At 38.9% G+C, this 19,835-nt stretch overlaps 1 protein-coding gene across 1 annotated transcript; it reads right to left on the bottom strand.

Moving 5' to 3' along the window:
- Positions 1–120: 120 nt before the first annotated feature.
- On the bottom strand, positions 121–9,069 carry dusp14 (dual specificity phosphatase 14). Its single transcript, XM_079887000.1, has 2 exons — positions 8,874–9,069; positions 121–1,794 (listed from the first exon to the last, which is right to left on the bottom strand). The coding sequence occupies exon 2, from the start codon at positions 1,682–1,684 to the stop codon at positions 1,040–1,042; it is 645 nt and encodes a 214-aa protein (XP_079743126.1). The 5' UTR covers positions 1,685–1,794; positions 8,874–9,069; the 3' UTR covers positions 121–1,039.
- Between the last annotated feature and the right edge of the window lie 10,766 nt (positions 9,070–19,835).

Raw genomic sequence — 19,835 nt, 5'->3', positions numbered from 1 at the left:
TTAACAAGTAAAACTATGTAGCATTGCTGTAATTTGTACACATTAAAGATGTAAATATTAAAAAGTGTTCAACAGAACAAGTAAAAAAAAACGAATCCTGAAAAAAGCACGAGGAATGCATTAAATTTTACACCCTTTATTCATTTTATCACACTTATTAAATCTGAACTCTTACATGAATTCTGTTCTTTTTAACATGAATTAGTAAAAGCTTTGCTAGGAGTTCTGTGACTGATGTCCTCCGGTTATAATTACTGCTTCACTGCAGAAAACATTTGAAAGAAACATCTTGAGTTAAAAATTCAAAACTGAGTAGAATTGCAAAAAGACCAAATAGACAAAATATAATTCATTGAAAATATTACTTGCTTATGACTGCCATATTTATTCAACCTTTCAAAATGCAACTGTTTTGTATTTGCAATGATGTTACAAATCCCAACACAGGGTTTATGGTATGTTCATTAAATTTTCCTTTAATATACACAAATAGTTTACAAAGGCATTAAACTTTTTAGCTTCTTTCTAACTCTTCACAGAACCTTCCAAAACGTTGATCTTTTTTTGTTCACTTTTTTTCTGCACACGTTTAAATACACCTTGGAATATAATATTTTTTTTATATATATATATGTATATGTATATGTATTATTTGCAAATGCTACCAGTTATCAAGATCAGACTGCTGCCTCAACAAAGACGACAGCCAAAAGTGAAACAACATCCTCAGAATATTACGTTTTGTAAGTCTTGAATTTCTGATTCTCAGCACTACACTTGGTTTCCAAAGTGCTCCAAAACCTGTTATCATCGCCAAGATTCATTTCAGCATTCAAGGATGATTTATCACTCCTGATCTCATAAAATATGGAGTCAAAGTGACTTCTTCCTCTTGAAAATGGACATAAGCACTACCGTCTCGCTTTATACTCTGGCAGAAGGGACACGTGGACGTACGGAAAGAGCCCGGAAGACAATAGAGTCAAAGATGGGTTATTGGACCTGTCCTCTACGCTTGAACCAAAGTCCAAACCCCTCTTCACAAGCCCCAGAAAGGTGCCAAGTTCCTGCGGTCCCTCTCGTACACGTCAGGAATGACACCGTATGGTGTCTGGATCATTTTCACAGAGTTCCTGCCAAACAGTTTCCTCTCGTACTCAATGAGCTGTCGCCAGAACCCTCCATTAGGACGAATGACGGGTCGCCGGGCCTTGACCCAGGCGTGAGCTTCGGCCAGGGAAACTCTGTGGTACTTCATGAGGTACGCCAAACAGAGCGAGGCGGAGCGGCTCACCCCAGCCGCGCAGTGCACCAGGACGGCTCCCCGTTTGCGGCCCACGCTGTGGATCTTATCAGCCACACTGTCAAAATAAAGTGAGATCGGCGAATGAGGCATGTCGGCCAGTGGCACTTTCACATACTCCATGTGCGGCCAGTTGAAGTTGGGCAGCTCGATGGTGGCGTTCACCACACATGTAATCCCTTTGGACAGGAGGAGGCTGCGGTTGGATGCCACATTCCCCCGCGCAAGGAACAGGGAAGGAGTGATCTGGGCGATGCCCCCCAACAGGCTGCTGGTCTCGGGCACCAGTCGGGGGACAGCCGTGGGCACCACTGAACTGCGGTGATGGTGGTGGTGATGGTGATCTTGGTGGTGGAAGAACCCCTGACTTCGGGAACCCATAGAGGAGCGGAGAAAGGAGACAGAGAAATAGAAACCTTGAGGTGGCGCCAGGATGTCTTTCAGTTCTCCGCTGTCATCTCAAAGTGAATGATGAGATCATACGGGTGCACCTAAAACAAACCGAGAGCAACACAAGTCAGTTTGTTTGGAATAACAAGTAGTCCAACCTCTGGAACAAGTGCCTTGCACACGCACAAAATGTATACATCGTATGTCCATTGTGGGTTATGAACCTACAACCTTCTGGTTAGTCGTTAATAAAACGCACATATGATCAGATTACATCATATTAGGAACATCTGGATGTATAAAGGCAAAAATTATGATATGAAAATGTTCATATGCGTACGCCAACTGAAAAGCATGTAGGTGAAATTGAGGCGCTTGTTCACATGGAGCTTGAATTTAAGATTCAAGAACTGTGATTTATAAAATGGGATGCGCTTATGATTTTCTTTTTTTTGCATTTGGACATTTTATGATTCGTTTTTAGGAACATTTCAGAAATTGACATACATTCACATTCAGGATCATTGTACGCACGCCTTTATAAATGAGGCCCTAGAACTCAAGTACTGCATAGCCGCTTTTCTACTGCGCGGTACGACGCGGCTTCCACTGCAGTTTATTACTGCTTTAACGTGGATGGGATTAAAGACTGATCGTTATAGTTGCCCCGCCTATACTGCCATGACATCATCGTAAACGCGACACACAAAAAAAAGTAAAAAAAAAGTTGTGTGAACAAATACTGGGGGTGGCTGTTGCCAACTTTTTATATCTAGTGGGATTGGTGTCTTGGGTAGCAAATCCAATGATGCTGGTAGTGACGATTCTCTCTGGCCAATCAGTGATCTGCAGTGTTCACACATCACATTTTAGTATTGTTACGGCTCGCTTTGGAGGTGATACTAATAAAGTGTCAAAGCGTCATATGTCCATTTTAATTCAAAGACATTTTAAGAGTCCAGAGAGGTGCTTTACAAGAGTCGATGACTGAAGCTTCTTCGCCGATGGTAAAACAACATTGGCATGGCTGAATGCTGGTTTAATGGACGTAATTGCTGTATGTACCCAGCAGATGTGCCCTTCTGTCAGACTCGCGTCCCTTGAGCTGTGCTTGAGTGTGGGGGGCCATCCGGAGCAAGCGTTTACTGGAGCCTGGAGGACCCTTATTAATCAAACCAAGAACAGGCTCGAAACCTGTTATAAGCGAATACACTGTCTGACAGTATGCTTGATGTATCGCACAGAACAAGAGGGCAGCCAAGTGCCTCGGTATTCTAGAGGAAAAACACCTTTTGGAGTTTGGAGTTGTAAAACTGACAATGATTCGACTGAATAACAATTCTTTACTAAAAAAAACATACATTATGAAACTTTAAATTTGGTCATGGTCTGGTTCAATCTTAATAAATTATTTTGCTTTGCAGACATCTAATGAATCAATAAGCCCCAAGAAGTTGTGGTTTACAGTGATTTTATAAAAGCTGAAGGGCATTGTTAGGCACGAAGCGAAGCGGAGAATCACTGCAATCCACAGCTTCGTGGACTTACTGCCTTTATAAAAAGGTTACCACGTGTTGCGCATACCTGGCAAGATCTCGTATAAAATAAACACACAGCAACAAAAATGTAATCATTTATTGATAGCAAATTGCAGAAAGGTTGCCAAGAATCACACATGTAATGGAAAGCATGCTTGGTGCAGTACTACTATTGTAATGAGGTGACAGGTATGTGTTTATAGAGTATTTTACAATAGCTTTAAACACGACTCTCAATCAAGGTTAAATAAGAATTTTTTTTTTTTAACCCAAAGTTAATTAACTGCTAGCTAACCTGTGTTGTGATCGCAAATCCAAGGTTATCCAACTTTTTTACCTCGGAGAATTTTATTTTTTATTCCCATTACATTATACCAAAATCTTTAAGGTTGATCCAAGGCCATGATTAGTTCTTTATTCAGGGATATTATGCAATAAATGTTTTAACATAGATGAAAAAGTTTAATTTTTAAAGATTCCTAATTGAAGAATCATCTATTAATGAATGCAAAGAGTATTACTATAATTTTATCATTATAATTAAGTATCATTATAATTGATGCACTGAATTTTCTTTGTCAGATTGATGCATGCATTTTTACATCCTGAGCTAAAAGACTTCCTTAAAATTGATGTCCCTATCACACACTAACAATATATAAAATTACTTCAAAATGCTCTAGAACTAGTAAATTTCTAGCATGCCTATAGGGGGTTTAACCAACAAACATTTCATTGTGATTGGAGTAAAGGCATGGCTGAAAAAACTCTTTGTCTTCTGATAATGTGACTGAAGCACACAGCTGAAGGTTGTGTTCTGGACCCAACGATCATGTTCTCAGGTAACACAATCATTCAGTCTGCAATTTTGGCCCTCAGAAGCCCCTGTGGATTCCAAGTGTGCTTTAATCTGCATCCTCCAATTTCTTGTGCTCGAGTCGCTGGCAGGCATGAAAAACTACTGAGTGCAGAGCATCTGTTTTTACAGCCTACCTTTCAGACATCAACATGTTTTATTGAAGGGCAGACGGTCTGCTTATGTCTTGTGCTGCATCATGCCTGAGGGCTCTATAACATTCATATAATTTGCAGTGGACTGACCCTTAATAGTATGCCACAAATATCAAACCAATCATGTTAAATAAGAATTACATCTGATGTCTGTGCAAACAGCAGCTGTGGTGTGGTAGTTCCCCACCGTTTTTCAGAGCTACAGATGGCTTGATGCTTTATAGCATCATGTGGCCACTTCTGCAGTGCGTTTCACCATATATACAAAACCAGTCATATGTTTCATATGGGTCAAAATTATTGATTTTTCTTTTATGCCAAAAATCATTAGGGTATTAAGTAAAGATCATGTTCCATGAAGATATTTTGTAAATTTCCAACCGTAAATATATAAAAAATATATTTTTGTGAGTGGATGCAGCAAAATCGCGAACATAAATGGACAATTTTAAAGGCGATTTTCTCAATGTTTCGATTTTTTTGCACCCTCAGATTCCAGATTTTCATAGTTGTATCTCGGCCAAACATTGTCCTATCATAACAAATCATACGTCAATGGAAAGCTTATTTATTCAGCTTTCAGATGATGTATAAATCTCAATTTCAAAAAATGTACCCATGTGACTGGTTTTGTGGTCCAGGGTCACATATTTTATTTAATTGAGTTTTTTTTTTTGTTTAATCGAATTGACAATGTTATATTAATAATATATTATTAATGCCATATTTCTATTTTATATATTTTAATTATTTATTATGTTAATTGCTTTTTAATTATGATTATTATTAATTAATTGCATTAAATTGACAGTATTCCTGAAATGCACACAGTGGCAAAAGGACCAGCAATTTATGGCAGTGCCCTTGTGCCCAGTAGTCTGCTATCCTGTGTTTGCATTAATAAAACCCATCTGCCCCAGTTTGTGCTGGCTGTCTCCCTGAGCCTTCCTCTACATCAATGAAAAACAGCCCGCCTGCCATTCTCAAGGGACTCTGATCGCAATAACATCTACAGTCTCTACCATCCTTTCAAACGGGGCACACAATCTCTCTCTCTGGCTGTCACTCAATTCTCACACTGAAATCTGTGAGTTCGGATCCCGCGTGTGGTGCCGCACAAACTCTTCTTCACAGCTTATGGGCTTGTTAACACAAAAGGGCGGGCAGTGTCATTGTGACTAAGTGTTCTTGGGTAAATTGTAGCTTTCGAATCAAATATGGCATCATAATCATCCCAGACAGCAACATAGTGTCGGCCCAGATCCGGCTCACATCTGGTACGCGTTTGTGACCCGGATCTGGGCAGATACTATGTTGCTGTCTAGGATGTCAGTTCAGATGTCATCATGTCATTTGTTCTAGCTTATCTTGTGAATGAACGTCATTGGTGCATATTTGACTATTGTGCTTTTTTATTTTCAACTTACTTTCAACTCTTTAGTGTGAAATGTTGCTGTTTGAGCATGAAAAAGGTCTGCAATGTTACAAAGAACAAAGTCACTCCAAAGGGAGTTATTCTCTATATCAGTGCGCTCTGTTTCTGAACTCCCCGAAATGCCTCGATTGTAGCCTTGAGTTTTCTTCCAGGAATGTACACATCTCAATATTTCTCATTTAAATAATTCCTGGTTGAGTTGCATTAGTAGTGAGTTGTCACAATGTCTAAGAGACAATATTTTTCCAACCCGAATCTAAACCCGCTATTTTTGGCCTGCCTAAGGCGGACGAACTGAGGAAACAGTGGTAAAATGTATTCTTAACACTATTCCTCAGCACAACCACAACCTATTGTTGTTCTCACCATTTTTTCTACTTTCTGAACCATGCAGTTTGAAGCAGGTCAGATGTTATAAATGACACCGTTATCTAAAATGTAAGAGATGTATAAAATAAAGAATTACCACTGTGAAACGTCCTGCACAAGTAGTGCATGTGAAGGTGGTTTGGGTTCATCTTGTTCTTCTTGACTTTCATTACTGAACTCAGACTCCAACTGATATTGCCAAATTGACACCATTACAGTAGTGTTTACAGCAGGAAGACTTCAGAGCTGATACTCTCTGGTTACGGTAAGGGGCGTTACATTTCCAACACACGCTCTAAGCGGTAGACCAATCACAAAGAAACCGCAACTAAAGCAAAGCAGCAGGTGAAAAAAGGTGCAGCAACAATGTAAATTGTAAGAAAAATACGTTTTTTTTAAGTTAAATTATGTATTACCGGATAAACTAAATTATGAACTTGTAAATTAGCATAATAGGACCCCTTTAAGAACTATTGTGGAGGGAAAGCGAAACGTTTTTTAAAATATTAATTTCTGGTGCCGTGACCCATGACTACTGTAGGTGTTGAGGAATAAAGGCTTGATATATAAGAGCAAAGATGAAGTGCTGATAGAGTCAAAGGCCTCATTGCTGAGTCTGACTATCACAGCTATTTATACAAGTGAGTGAGTAGAGAAGTGGGAAGAGAAGAAAGAGAGAGGAAATGAAGGAACACAGGCCTGCTGTTTTTGCTCTATTTGCATTACTTTTTGCTGAATGCATTGCTTCTAAATATAAAGCATATAGTTGTAGGAATATGAAAATGTCATTCCAAATCTTTCATTCCAAGTCTTCTGTATAACACCAAAGAAAAGATTGTGAAAAACGACACAATAAAAAACAGAAAATGACCAGGCGATGGATGTCAAGCTTCAAAAAAAGAACAAACGATCTATATAAAAGATATTCATATGACTCAATATGAAAGTCACTCTGCAGTGGTTCGGTTATGAGACAAAAATATGGGCTGGGGGGAAAAAAGCTACAAGATATCTTCTTTTGTTTTCCATGGTGGAAAGAAAGTCATACAGGTTTGGAATGACATGTATTTACACTGAACACAAATCAATGAATTTCTTCAAAGATAAAAGTGTGCTTCTTGTATTTTATTATCAAAACACAAAAGGCACTAAAAATCCATCCCCATGCACATTACAAGTAAATAAGAAGCAACCACTCAATCTTAAATTGATGTATTTTCCACTGGGCGCCAAGCAATTTTGCTACAAACGCAGTAAATCATTTTCTCCACCTGTGGAGTGGTGTGAACACATATTCATGGCATGACAGTAATGGGCTGCTATGTCAACCTCATACGCTCACATATAGGCACTCATCACTCAGTGTGTGACTCTGGACCTGCCAACACTGGTGCACATCACAGATTCAGTGCCGCAGGTCTCGGATGCTGTGTGTGGAAATACTCCCAGAGTCTGATTCCACCTCCGCAAGCATTAATGGGAATGAGAGACACCTGCTGAGAAACTCGAGCCCCAAAATGGCAGCCCTTCTTCCACACCAAATGTGGAAAACAGGAAACTAAATCTGAGCCATGTTTACTCTACCAGCTTAATCTTGTCAATGGCCTAATGAAACAATCCATGCTCATTCAACAAGTGGTTCCGACATAAAGATTTAGTGACACTTTAGATGCACATATTTTAAAGATTTCAATTTGAATATGCTGCAGATAAAATAGACAATCTGCCTAATAGGTCTATCAGTCCTGTTTCTCCTTAAATAATGGGTTTTCTAAGAGAATCATAAAAAAAAATACAATACTATATTGCACACTGTTCATTTTTACATTTCTGTGTATTTCTAATTATTATGGTCGACCAATTATTATTTAAGTGGTCGACAAATATAGGTTTTTCAGTGACCGATATCCATACTGACTGATAGGCTGATTTGGGAAATGAAATCCCAAAATTACTGAAATGAATATTAATTTTACACAATATAGTTTGTTTTAAAGTACCAATTGGACAGATTTGTGATGAACAGAATTATTTAAAAAGATGCAACACAAAGATTTACTTGTTCACAAATGAGATATAGCTTTTAGAACCTACAAGGATTTTGAGTTGTAAAATATTTATTTGGACATATGAAATTTAATTGTTGTATTTCATTTTATCCAGGTGTTAAAACTGCGAGTTTCTTGAGTGCAGTTAGGCTATTTGTTAAGAGAGAACAACATGATTGTTGGAAAAAAATGATTAAAGAAAGCTGGCAAAACCTTAGCGATAATAATAATATAATGTGTAAGTCAACACTGAGATGAAAGGAAGAGGTTAATGCCAGTGAAGGAGTGTAGATCGTATTTTGTTGCATTAAGCGCTTCATGTCTGACTCAGTCACGCACAGCAACCTGTTCCATCAATGGCATCCATGACACATTTTCAAAAAAGCATTTGAATGAGAAATAATACTAAATATCTACAATACGACGGTGACCCTTTTGGCTGCTCAATTTGAAAGAAACTAAGTGTAGTTCAAACTCTAGTGACGGAAAATTATTGAAGCATCGTTAGAACATGGCAAAAACATCGCGCAAAATTACAACTAGCTCCACTCACGCGAACTGTTTGTCTTCACTTTGCGCATTTTCTTTTTCTTTCATTAGAAGCAGAAAACGCATAACATTTGTGTCGGACAAACACACTTGTAAATACGTTACATTCCGAGATTTAAAGACATAAACATTACAAAAGCGACATACTACACTGTTGCGTCAACATCAGCTAGACTCTGTTTAACAAGATTACTCGTGTTCCTCTGAACCAAAGAACAGACTCAACTTACCTCACACACAAAACATTGTCCTCTGAAATTATACACGGGTTACACATTCACTTGATGGCAGAATGTAGGCTATCTCTATCACGCAAACAATCTGATATTTCGGGAATATTCCGTAAAATTTGACAACTCCACGCACTTCCCCGTGATGGAGATGAGCGCGCGCGCGTATCTATGGTGCGTATGACAACAGGAAATTTTCTATTGGGAAAACATAAGCTTAAAGAGAACAGAAGCGCCTCCCCCGTCCAACACTACAGCCAGTCAGTACTCATACTGTCACATCGCGATCCACACAGCTACAAATATGACAAGATTCTCAGCAACAAACATCATGTGGACATGGGAATTACGCCACTATAATAAATGTAAAGAGCCTCAGGCGCATCATATTTATGAGGGTGGTCTCGAAATAATATGAAATATGAAATATACAGGTCATTTTACTGGAGTTCAGAATATAATCTCTATATTAAACTCATTTAGTAATTACTGTTGGATTAATTGTGTTTTTAGACCAGTTGCCAGTAGTTTAGAAGCTGTTTGTCAATATGGGACTAAAAGGAACTTAGGAACCACTAAAAAGATAAAAAGCAAGCAACGAATCATAACTTAGTTTGTGGATTGTACATTTCTCAAATAAAACTCAATCTCATTTTGTCAAATTATAAAGACGTTTAAAGGAATAGTTAACTCAGATTTAAAATTCTGTCATTTACTCGCTTAGTGTTGCTCGTGTTGCTCAATGGCCTTCTTTTGGAACATAAAATGAGTATTTTGCGTAAAACATATAGCCGATAAAACATGAAATTGTCTTGAATTGTCGTGACTTTCTAAGTAATGATCTTTTAGGCGTTTTATATGTAGCAATGTTGTTTTTCTTTAAAGTCACCATGAAATCAAAATGGACAATTATAATTTTTTACAGAATATTGCAGTATTTATTATAAAATGCTTTATCTGTGCACATCATTATACTTTTAAAATTCCATGTGCCCTCATAATCTTTAATTAACTTAACATCTCTTCTCTGATGGTCCGTTTACTGGTGTGAAGGCAGGACAACCTGTCAGTCACATGAGATCGACCACTAATAAACCACAACCATCCAATCAATTCCCCACCGAGACAAAATCAAGTCCCAGCCTACATTTTTCTTGTTCAAGGAGCCGTTTCATTTGGATGTCACAATAGGGAAGAAAAGACTATTGCATTGTCCGTTTCATGCCAACTTTAAATGGCCCTATTATGAATTTTTGAAAATGACCTTTCATGTAGTGTGTAACAGCTCTAAGTGAATGAAAACATCCTGCAAAGTTTTAAATCTGAGAGTTCACCGTATATAAAGTTATTGTCTCAAGAGTCGACTCTTGAGTCAATGAAACGAATCATTTTTCAAACGAGTCATATACTGTTTCGTTGTGATGTCAAGACGAAACATTAGCATATTGCCCGCCCACTTATTGTGCGCGCAGACACCTGGGAAAACTTAAACCTCAAACCTGCAGCTGATTCCTGATGTTGAGAAGATGCTGTGCTCTGCAATGTGAAGGTAAAAACAGTAAAGACTGCCCAAGGATGAGCACGTGAAGAATCAGTGGTTAACATTCATCTTTACCACGATACCACAGCAGTATAATCCTAAACTTTTGCTGTGTTCCCTTTATTTTACTGACGACTGCTTCTCAAATCTCGGTGTTCAATGCAGGATTCGCAAACATATCACTGAGAAATGTCCTGCTCGAGTTGTCCTTGTGATGAAGGTTCGGGTTGAATAACTAGTTCTTCCAATGTTTCATCATCGGACTCGCGCTCGGATTGATATGGACAAGCAGAGCTGACGTTGTTATGGCAATGTGCGTTTTTGTTTTCGACACACGCGCTGTACGTGGTAGACCAAACACAACAGACTGAGCTGTCTGGCCAATCAGAGCAGAGTAGCTTGCGGAAAGGAGGGATTTAGAGAGATTGATTCATCTGACGATTCGTTTGAGAATCATTGAAAATGTGGTGATGTGCAAATGTACACTCACCTAAAGGATTATTAGGAACACCATACTAATACTGTGTTTGACCCACTTTCGCCTTCAGAACTGCCTTAATTCTACGTGGCATTGATTCAACAAGGTGCTGAAAGCATTCTTTAGAAATGTTGGCCCATATTGATAGGATAGTATCTTGCAGTTGATGGAGATTTGTGGGATGCACATCCAGGGCACGAAGCTCCCGTTCCACCACATCCCAAAGATGCTCTATTGGGTTGAGATCTGGTGACTGTGGGGGCCATTTTAGTACAGTGAACTCATTGTCATGTTCAAGAAACCAATTTGAAATGATTCGAGCTTTGTGACATGGTGCATTATCCTGCTGGAAGTAGCCATCAGAGGATGAGTACATGGTGGTCATAAAGGGATGGACATGGTCAGAAACAATGCTCAGGTAGGCTGTGGCATTTAAACGATGCCCAATTGGCACTAAGGGGCCTAAAGTGTGCCAAGAAAACATCCCCCACACCATTACACCACCACCACCAGCCTGCACTGTGGTAACAAGGCATGATGGATCCATGTTCTCATTCTGTTTACGCCAAATTCTGACTCTACCATCTGAATGTTTCAACAGAAATCGAGACTCATCAGACCAGGCAACATTTTTCCAGTCTTCAACTGTCCAATTTTGGTGAGCTCGTGCAAATTGTAGCCTCTTTTTCCTATTTGTAGTGGAGATGAGTGGTACCCGGTGGGGTCTTCTGCTGTTGTAGCCCATCCGTCTCAAGGCTGTGCGTGTTGTGGCTTCACAAATGCTTTGCTGCATACCTCGGTAGTAACGAGTGGTTATTTCAGTCAAAGTTGCTCTTCTATCAGCTTGAATCAGTCGGCCCATTCTCCTCTGACCTCTAGCATCAACAAGGCATTTTCGCCCACAGGACTGCCGCATACTGGATGTTTTTCCCTCTTCACACCATTCTTTGTAAACCCTAGAAATGGTTGTGCGTGAAAATCCCAGTAACTGAGCAGATTGTGAAATACTCAGACCGGCCCGTCTGGCACCAACAACCATGCCACGCTCAAAATTGCTTAAATCACCTTTCTTTCCCATTCTGACATTCAGTTTGGAGTTCAGGAGATTGTCTTGACCAGGACCACACCCCTAAATGCATTGAAGCAACTGCCATGTGATTGGTTGATTAGATAATTGCATTAATGATAAATTGAACAGGTGTTCCTAATAATCCTTTAGGTGAGTGTATATTATGAGAAAATGAAACAGTTTTTTGACCTTTGATGCATGTAAACCTGTTATAGGAGATTCCAAAACAACATTAGGAAACTTTAAAATAGCAGAATAGGGGCACTTTAATGAAATTTATTATAACGTGTTACTGAGAACATTTTTATTTCAGGCTATGTGTAACCGGTCCTACTCGACCCGCTCTGAGCGGGATTGGAACCAGGGTCTCCGGACATGGGAGACGGGTGCACTAACAAGGACACTAAAGACTGCAGCCTCTAGTGCGCCTCTTGAGGCCAGGGGAGTGAGGTTTACACGCGCAGCTCTTACTGGCCTACATCCGTTACATATGGAACAAAGCAGCCTGAACATTCTGCCAAACATCTTATTTTGTGTTCCATGGAAGAAATCAAGTCATACAGGTTTGGAAAAACATGAGGGTGTGTAAATAATGACATAATTTTCAGTTATTTCAATTTCTCTGCCCACCCATCTGATGAATGGATCAATCTTGACTCATACACAAATAGATTATCAATTTAATCAATTGAATCATGAGTCTGACACTTTATAATCACCGTGATAACACTTAAGCCAGAACATATTGGCATGAGCAGTTTCTGGAATGGCACATCTCAAATGCAAATGTCACGCTTATCGAGGTCAAGAATGCTAAGCTTCAGTCTGACAAGAATTTGAGGCACAGAACTCAAACTCTTTGAGATACCTCACCTCGGAGGCAAACACAGAGCTGTACTGTTTGAATTTCCAGGATAACCGTAGTGGCGTCAAAGGCAGGACCATTTTGAAAAGAGAGAGGACAAAGGCAAAGAGTCATTGACACACCTGATACTCTCTGCTGGGGAGAGAGCTCAAGCCCAAGGGAGGGTCACTGCTTTCCTGTTGCTCTAAACAATGCAGGCATTGCGACTACTGGTGTATATAAACTGCTTGTGTAAAGGAGGATGCAGAATAATGTAATTTATCTTGATTTCTTTTAAAGACCATACACTCAGGAAAAATAGTACAAAAACTGGCAAAAACCTTTAAAAAGGTTTTAAAAATGTATCATTTAGGTACTAACATGTACACTTTTGGTACCAATATGTACCTTTGAGGTACTAATATGCATTCTTTAGGTACAAAGGTGTAACTTTTGAAAGGGTACAGCCTCAGTGATAGCTTTTGTACCTTTTTTCTGAAAGTGTAGGAAAGTAAAATCAAAGTTTTGTGGCTTTAAATCCATGTCCATTAAGGCTGAATAACTAGTTTTACTAATAACTAATTAACTAATAACACATTGCTGCCAATTCTCAAACATTCAGCAATAGACACTGTTCTCATGTCAAATATCCATTTTCTTGTGCACTGAAAGAACATCGCAGAGCAAAGAGGACACTGACAAAGCGCTGACAGACAGAGCAGATTACTTGAAAAAGTCTCAGCTTTCAAATTCTGTCAATTTTATTTCAAAATTCAAACAATAAATACTGTTTGGCGCTCTTTAATGTGGCATGCCAATCTCTCTTCTGCTTTATTACTAGCTATAGCACCAAATAAACATAAATAAACATCAGAAGGAATGTTGAAAGATACAGTACAGCTTACTGAAATACATCATGTCTCATGTAATCATTCAATGAGTGTTTCAACGGTGGAAAGACGTGATTAAATCAGCTTATGAACAATGTCACGTAAAGCCATCCAAACTGTTAGTTAGCTAGAAAAATCAACTCTAGAGAGTAGCATTATCCTAAATATATGCACTATATTACATATTTATTATATTTTTAATCTTATTTCATGAAAAAAAGTATAACATTATTATAAAACCACATTATATGAATTGTATAAGAATGAGTTGTTAATTTTAACCTACATGCATAAGCTACAAATTAACATACACAAAACAATCCTACACTTTTGACATTAAAGTCAACATGAAATCAAAACGGATCCTTATTTACTTTATGAACAACACATATTTCTGGTGTTCTTAATTTTTTTTTATTCATAAACATTACTTTTCTCCACTGCTAAAACAATTTAGCTCTCATATAGAGACAAACTTTCAAAATCCAAAATATTCCCAGGTGATAAGGTCCCCATTTTAAATATTCTATGTGCTTTGATAGTCACATATTACATATTTTTTTGTAAACTATTTATGACATCCAGAATTCTATGTTGCTAGTTAGCTGTTGCAACAATAAATATATAACTAAACAATGTAATTGATGTGCATCTGAGAAGCCAAATACATTAATAAGAATCAGTTTAGAGGAAACATGATTGCTGGAGAGGAATGTGATACTCGCTGGCATGAGGATGATCATTGTTTAAAAAAAGGAACAGCGATAGATGAAGAAAATGACAAAGAGAGAAAGAAAGAGAAAGTGAGAGGGATGAGCCACAGAGACAAGACTAAAATGAGACTAAAATGTCAGATGAGTCACAGTCGTTCCAGTGAGACTGTGAGCTTTAATATGTTTCTACTGGCTTAAATGGAGGCAGAGAATTTACTGTGATACTGTTGGGAAACAAGCCATAATCTGATCTAAATGGAGCCTCTCAACACCATACTTGACGAGGAGAATAAAACTATAGATCTGACCTACTGAAAGCAAGCCCATGACACATTCTCAGAGTTCAGATGCCACCCTGTCACCAAGACAACGCTAACTCATCTCTTTGTATTTAGTCAATATTTAATTAAATCACTGGAAAAGTATTTCGAACCTGGTAGCAAACCCATTCCACTGCCCTTATGTGGGAGCTGGACCAGAAATAGATGTGGTGTGCCAAGCATGCTGGAAGAGCTCCAGAGTATCCCAGCTCTCCAGAGACAGACACTCTCCCATCTCCCAAAATCTCCCTTCAGATGGACAGGCTGAAGCTGGGTGGTTTGGCCTTGCCTCAGGCATCTGTTAACACATCTAGATATCTTGCACATGAGCACACAGATCCAGTGCCTACAGCTGTAACAAGATCTCTGGATTAATTGAATGTACCGGGTTCAGAACAAGTTAATCTCTATCAACAGCATCTGCGCCGTGATCAATTACCACATTTCATTTCGGCTCGGCCCTCAGATTGTTAGCAAATAAAAGTGCAGTTACAGTTATGAACATACAATGAAAGTCTATGGCGTTTCAATGCAGTGTGCAACTTGTAGTTTTATTAAAGCTTTATTAATGTTATATTGTTTAAGTCTTGTTGTGCTACTTTTGAAACTTTTGTGTAAAACAGAGAGAGAGAGGGTCTGGAAAGTGATTTTGTACCTTGTTGTGGCAAAGTCACCAGTCGCCGCTCATTCACTGGGGTTCAGCTCTTAGTCACAGTACTTTACTTACAGCCTCAAATCAATAGAGTAGAAGAGAAAGAGGGAGGTAAACAGCGCTAAGAGCATTTCCCTCAGACGACTGATGTAATTTAATTTCCATAAAAATGGAATTGGTGATTATTCTAAAACTAGGACTGAGGGCCGTGGAAAAGACGACAAATCCATTGCCAGAAACATGCATCCCCACAAACCTTAGTAAATAAACATATGTGACTCTGGACCACAAAACCAGTCACATGGGTCAATTTTTTGAAAATGAGATTCATACATCACATGAAAGCTGAATAAATAAGCTTTCCATTGATGATAGGACAATATTTAGGGTGCAAAAAAATCAAAACATTGAGAAAATCGCCTTTAAAGTTGTCCATTTATGTTCGCAATTGTGCTGCATTCACTCACAAAAATAAATGTTTTATATATTTACAGTAGGAAATTTACTAAATATCTTCATGGAACATGATCTTTACTTAATATCCTAATGATATTTGGCATAAAATAAAAATCGATAATTTTGACCCATACAATGTATTGTTGGCTATTGCCACAAATATACCCGTGCGACTTGCTATTTCCAGTTTGTGAATAACTGTTCTTCTGAGTCAGATCTTTTAAAATCAATCATTTGATACCGATTAATGAAAATAATTCCCACCTAAGGCAAATAAAAGAAGGGTGAGGCCTGGTTGAGTTGCAATAGTAGTGTGTTGAAATAAGGATATTGTAAGATGTTTGACACAGGGTCAAAGAGGTTGAGAACCACAGCTTTAAGTCAACATAAAATCCCAAATGACCCAATTTTCTCTCTAAAACACATTTATAGTCTTATTTTCAAATATTCATTAGTACATGTAATTCAATAAATATAATCTGCATAATGACTTTTCCATTGACATCACCAGGACATCTTAAAGCTGCCGTCGGCAACATTTTTTTAATCATATTCAATGAAATCGATCGATTCAGTGTCGACACTATAATCCGACAGAACAACATAAATAAGGTGGTTTTAGAAAAAAACACAGAGCTTCTAACTCCACCTGGAGCGTGTTATTTGTTTTGCAAAAATCCACCGCTCCCGGATCATCGGGTCCAATCAGCGCAGGGGGGTGTGAGATCTGACTGTCAATCACAGGTCGTGCACACGCCACAGATCCCCCCTCCCTCGCGGCACGTTACAATATCACATGCACAAGACACGCCTGAAGTTCGCCTGAAGATTGTACGAAGCGCGATGGTGGAGAGAAAATCTACTAACAAGCTTCCAATTCATCGATTATTGCTATCTATGGGTAGATTAGCCAGGGCAGCCTACCTCCGAGTCCATGGTGTTAATCGATGCTGAAGTGACGGACGCGTTCACAGAAAATCTGGTTTACACGCACTGATGAGCACGACCTCAATGGGAGGGTGCTCGCTGGTAGTGAGGGAGGGGCATGAGAGTTGTAAACATTCAAAATTTTGGCTAAGTCGACCCAATCTGCCAGACTTGCCGACTGCAGCTTTAAGTTTCAAATGATGGGTGTCTGGTAAGTATAGACACTTTTCACAATCCAATCAATGCAATAATGATCAAAATTAAGTCTAGCTCTGCATGTTTTTATTGTGAGCATCCCATTTGATGTCACATTACAGAAGTTAAATAGCCTGGGAAAACCCAGACAACTTCCAGCAAATTTAGATTTGCTCTGCAAGTAGTCTGGCAAAGAGCTCATTCAAGCCCATTTCTAATCCGTCGAAATCGCGGCACCAATCAGAAACGTTGGGGTGGGCTTTACACGATGACGATCGCTCTGATTGGTTTTAGGTCTAACCAACTGCGCCCAGAGGCATTTGAGTGACGTCCGTTGGTGACGCCCCTTTGGAAATGAGTTATTAATGAAGCTTTGCCAGACCATAACTCAGTTACTACTGAGAATGGTCTGGTTTTAACCAGGCTAGAAGTTAAATGGGTTGAGAATATAATTTCAAGTGCAAATTCTAATGTAGGCATGCATGCCCAACAAACTATAGTGTTCAATGTCTGTAAGAAGTAGCCTAATTCGCAATCCAATTAATGCAACGTTCCTGCTGGTGGTACAAATATTCATTCTAGCAGAATTGGATTAACAATGAATAGACATGAAGCCTATTTTTGGCTACTGACGCAATTCTTCCCTCACAGAGAGCTGCTAATGCAGTCCGGTGTCTGATCCCAAAGGCACCTGTGTCTCTCCAGCTGTGATAGCAGCGGTGAACAGACTCCATGACATTACTACAGTCCTCAGCTCCAGCTGTCCCTGCATGTCAGACATCTCCGCCTCCAAGTAACGAATTAGCAAGCGGATTTATACAGGACTGCGTAGCCGATTAACACACACCAGTTCAACAAACGCTGGCTGTGTACAGACTAAAGTGTGCTCTTAAGAGCTCAGTTACAACAACACTGTTGTTTCGTTTTAGCAAGTACACATTGAACAAACTGAATGTCTGAATAAGGTGCTTATTCTCAAGTTAGAGAAGGATTTGGCGGGTGAAAAGACGTTGAGGAGAGATGCAGAGCTTCAGTGCTGAGCTCAGTCATGACTCCTCAGCCGAGCAATGAGCATGTAACAGTATGAAGAGTGTGTGTGTGTGTGTCCGCTCTCTCGCCGTCCCTCCTCCCTTGAGCCGATCCTCTTTCAGACTACAGCTCTAGAATGCCACAGACATGGTTTCCAAGGAAACCGTGAGTGTTGACAATAGAAGACGAGTTTATATCCATGTTAATCACTGCCTAGCAATAAAGGCGAAGCATTTGCCAATGGCTCAGACACTTCCTTTCTTGGTTATATTGTGAACGATTTATCAGTGCATGTTACTTCACATAATACAAAAAGTCAAAAGGTAAAAAGTTTCACCTTTGAAATGACTTTTCCTTCTAACTCTCACCAGCCTATTGCTTTAATTAATAGCGACCAATTTTCTAAATTTTGTCAATTCCAATAGACAGAGGATATTCTACTTGGCACCCGTTTTTACCCGAATCTACAGTAGGCTATTTGCTTTACATGTTATTCCAAAGACAAAAATATATTTATCATCTGCATAATCATTCATCAAATTGCCTCTGGAACATAATAAAAAAAACACTTAAACCAGTCAGAGCGCGTCTCTGTTGAACTGGTCTTTCCACCTAATCTGATCTACCTTTTAATGGCACTTAGTCATTCACATTTAGGTATTAATCAGACAATTCATAATTCCTGATCAAGCAGTGCTGAGACTGTGTGCAGAGTGTGTAATGCTAGCGGTATGCTTAGCTAGTATGTTTGCACAGTTAGCTTGCGAAATGTAATAACGTTACAAGTTTTAGAACGAAAAATGTGTAATTTTACAATTTACTGTACGACATGATTTGTACGATTCACAATTCAAAATTGAGCGTTTGTTTTTTTTGCATGTAATAATTTAAAAAACATGCATGTTCATAATAGCAGTTCAGGTAACACGTGACAGACAAAACGATTTAGTGGTTTCTAATCAGGCACTGAATAGAGTACCCACACTCTTTCAGTCAACTGAATCTCTTTAGCTTATAGGGTGCCTGTGCGGTCTTGATTGAATGAGAAGGTTGAATACTTAATGACACAGAAGGTTGGAAGCTCATTCCACTACAGCGGAACAGAGAGAGAGAAGGTCTGGAAAGTGATTTTGTACCTTGTTGTGACGAAGTCACCCGTCGCCGCTCATTCACTGAGGTTCAGCTCTTAGTAGAAACACAGTGCTTTACTTACAGCCTCAAATCAACAGAGTAGAAGAGAAAGTGGGAGGTAAACAGCGCTAAGAGCATTTCCCTCAGATGACTGATGTAATTTCCATAAAAATGAGACGATTAGGAAGTGGTGATCATTATAAAACAAGGACTGAGGGCCGTGGAAAAGACGACAAAACCATTGCCAGAAACATGCATCCTCACAAACCTTAGTAAATAAACCATATAACCATCCTGTACAGCATTCATGAAGCTGCTATGTCCAGTTTGTGAATAAACTCCTCTTCTGAGTCAGATATTTTAAAATTAATCAATTTGACACAGATTAATAAATGATTTGCCCGACAAATCAACTCACTGACTCAATCGTTCGTCACACAAAGCTATCGTAAGACTTTAAATTTATCAAGTCAGAATTTAGAACTTAAAAGATTAGTTAAAAGATTAGTGCACCCAAAAATGTTAATTCTGTCATCAATTACTCTCACACCTCAAACAAGTACGTTTGAACATCCATTTACCTTGTTTGAGCGCTAGATATGTTTGCTGATCAAAGTTTATATGTGAATAAAAGCCTAAATTGCACCATTCATCATATAAAGCCATCGTGTCTCTTCATAAGACTTGGATTGTGTGTTTATGAATTTTTTTGAACCGT

This window comes from Squalius cephalus, assembly GCF_949319135.1.
Source record: "Squalius cephalus genome assembly, chromosome: 11".
NCBI classification, from domain to species: Eukaryota; Metazoa; Chordata; class Actinopteri; order Cypriniformes; family Leuciscidae; genus Squalius; species Squalius cephalus.
The sequence above is the reverse complement of the archived record's forward strand: the minus strand, read 5'-3'. Positions and strand labels throughout refer to the sequence as shown.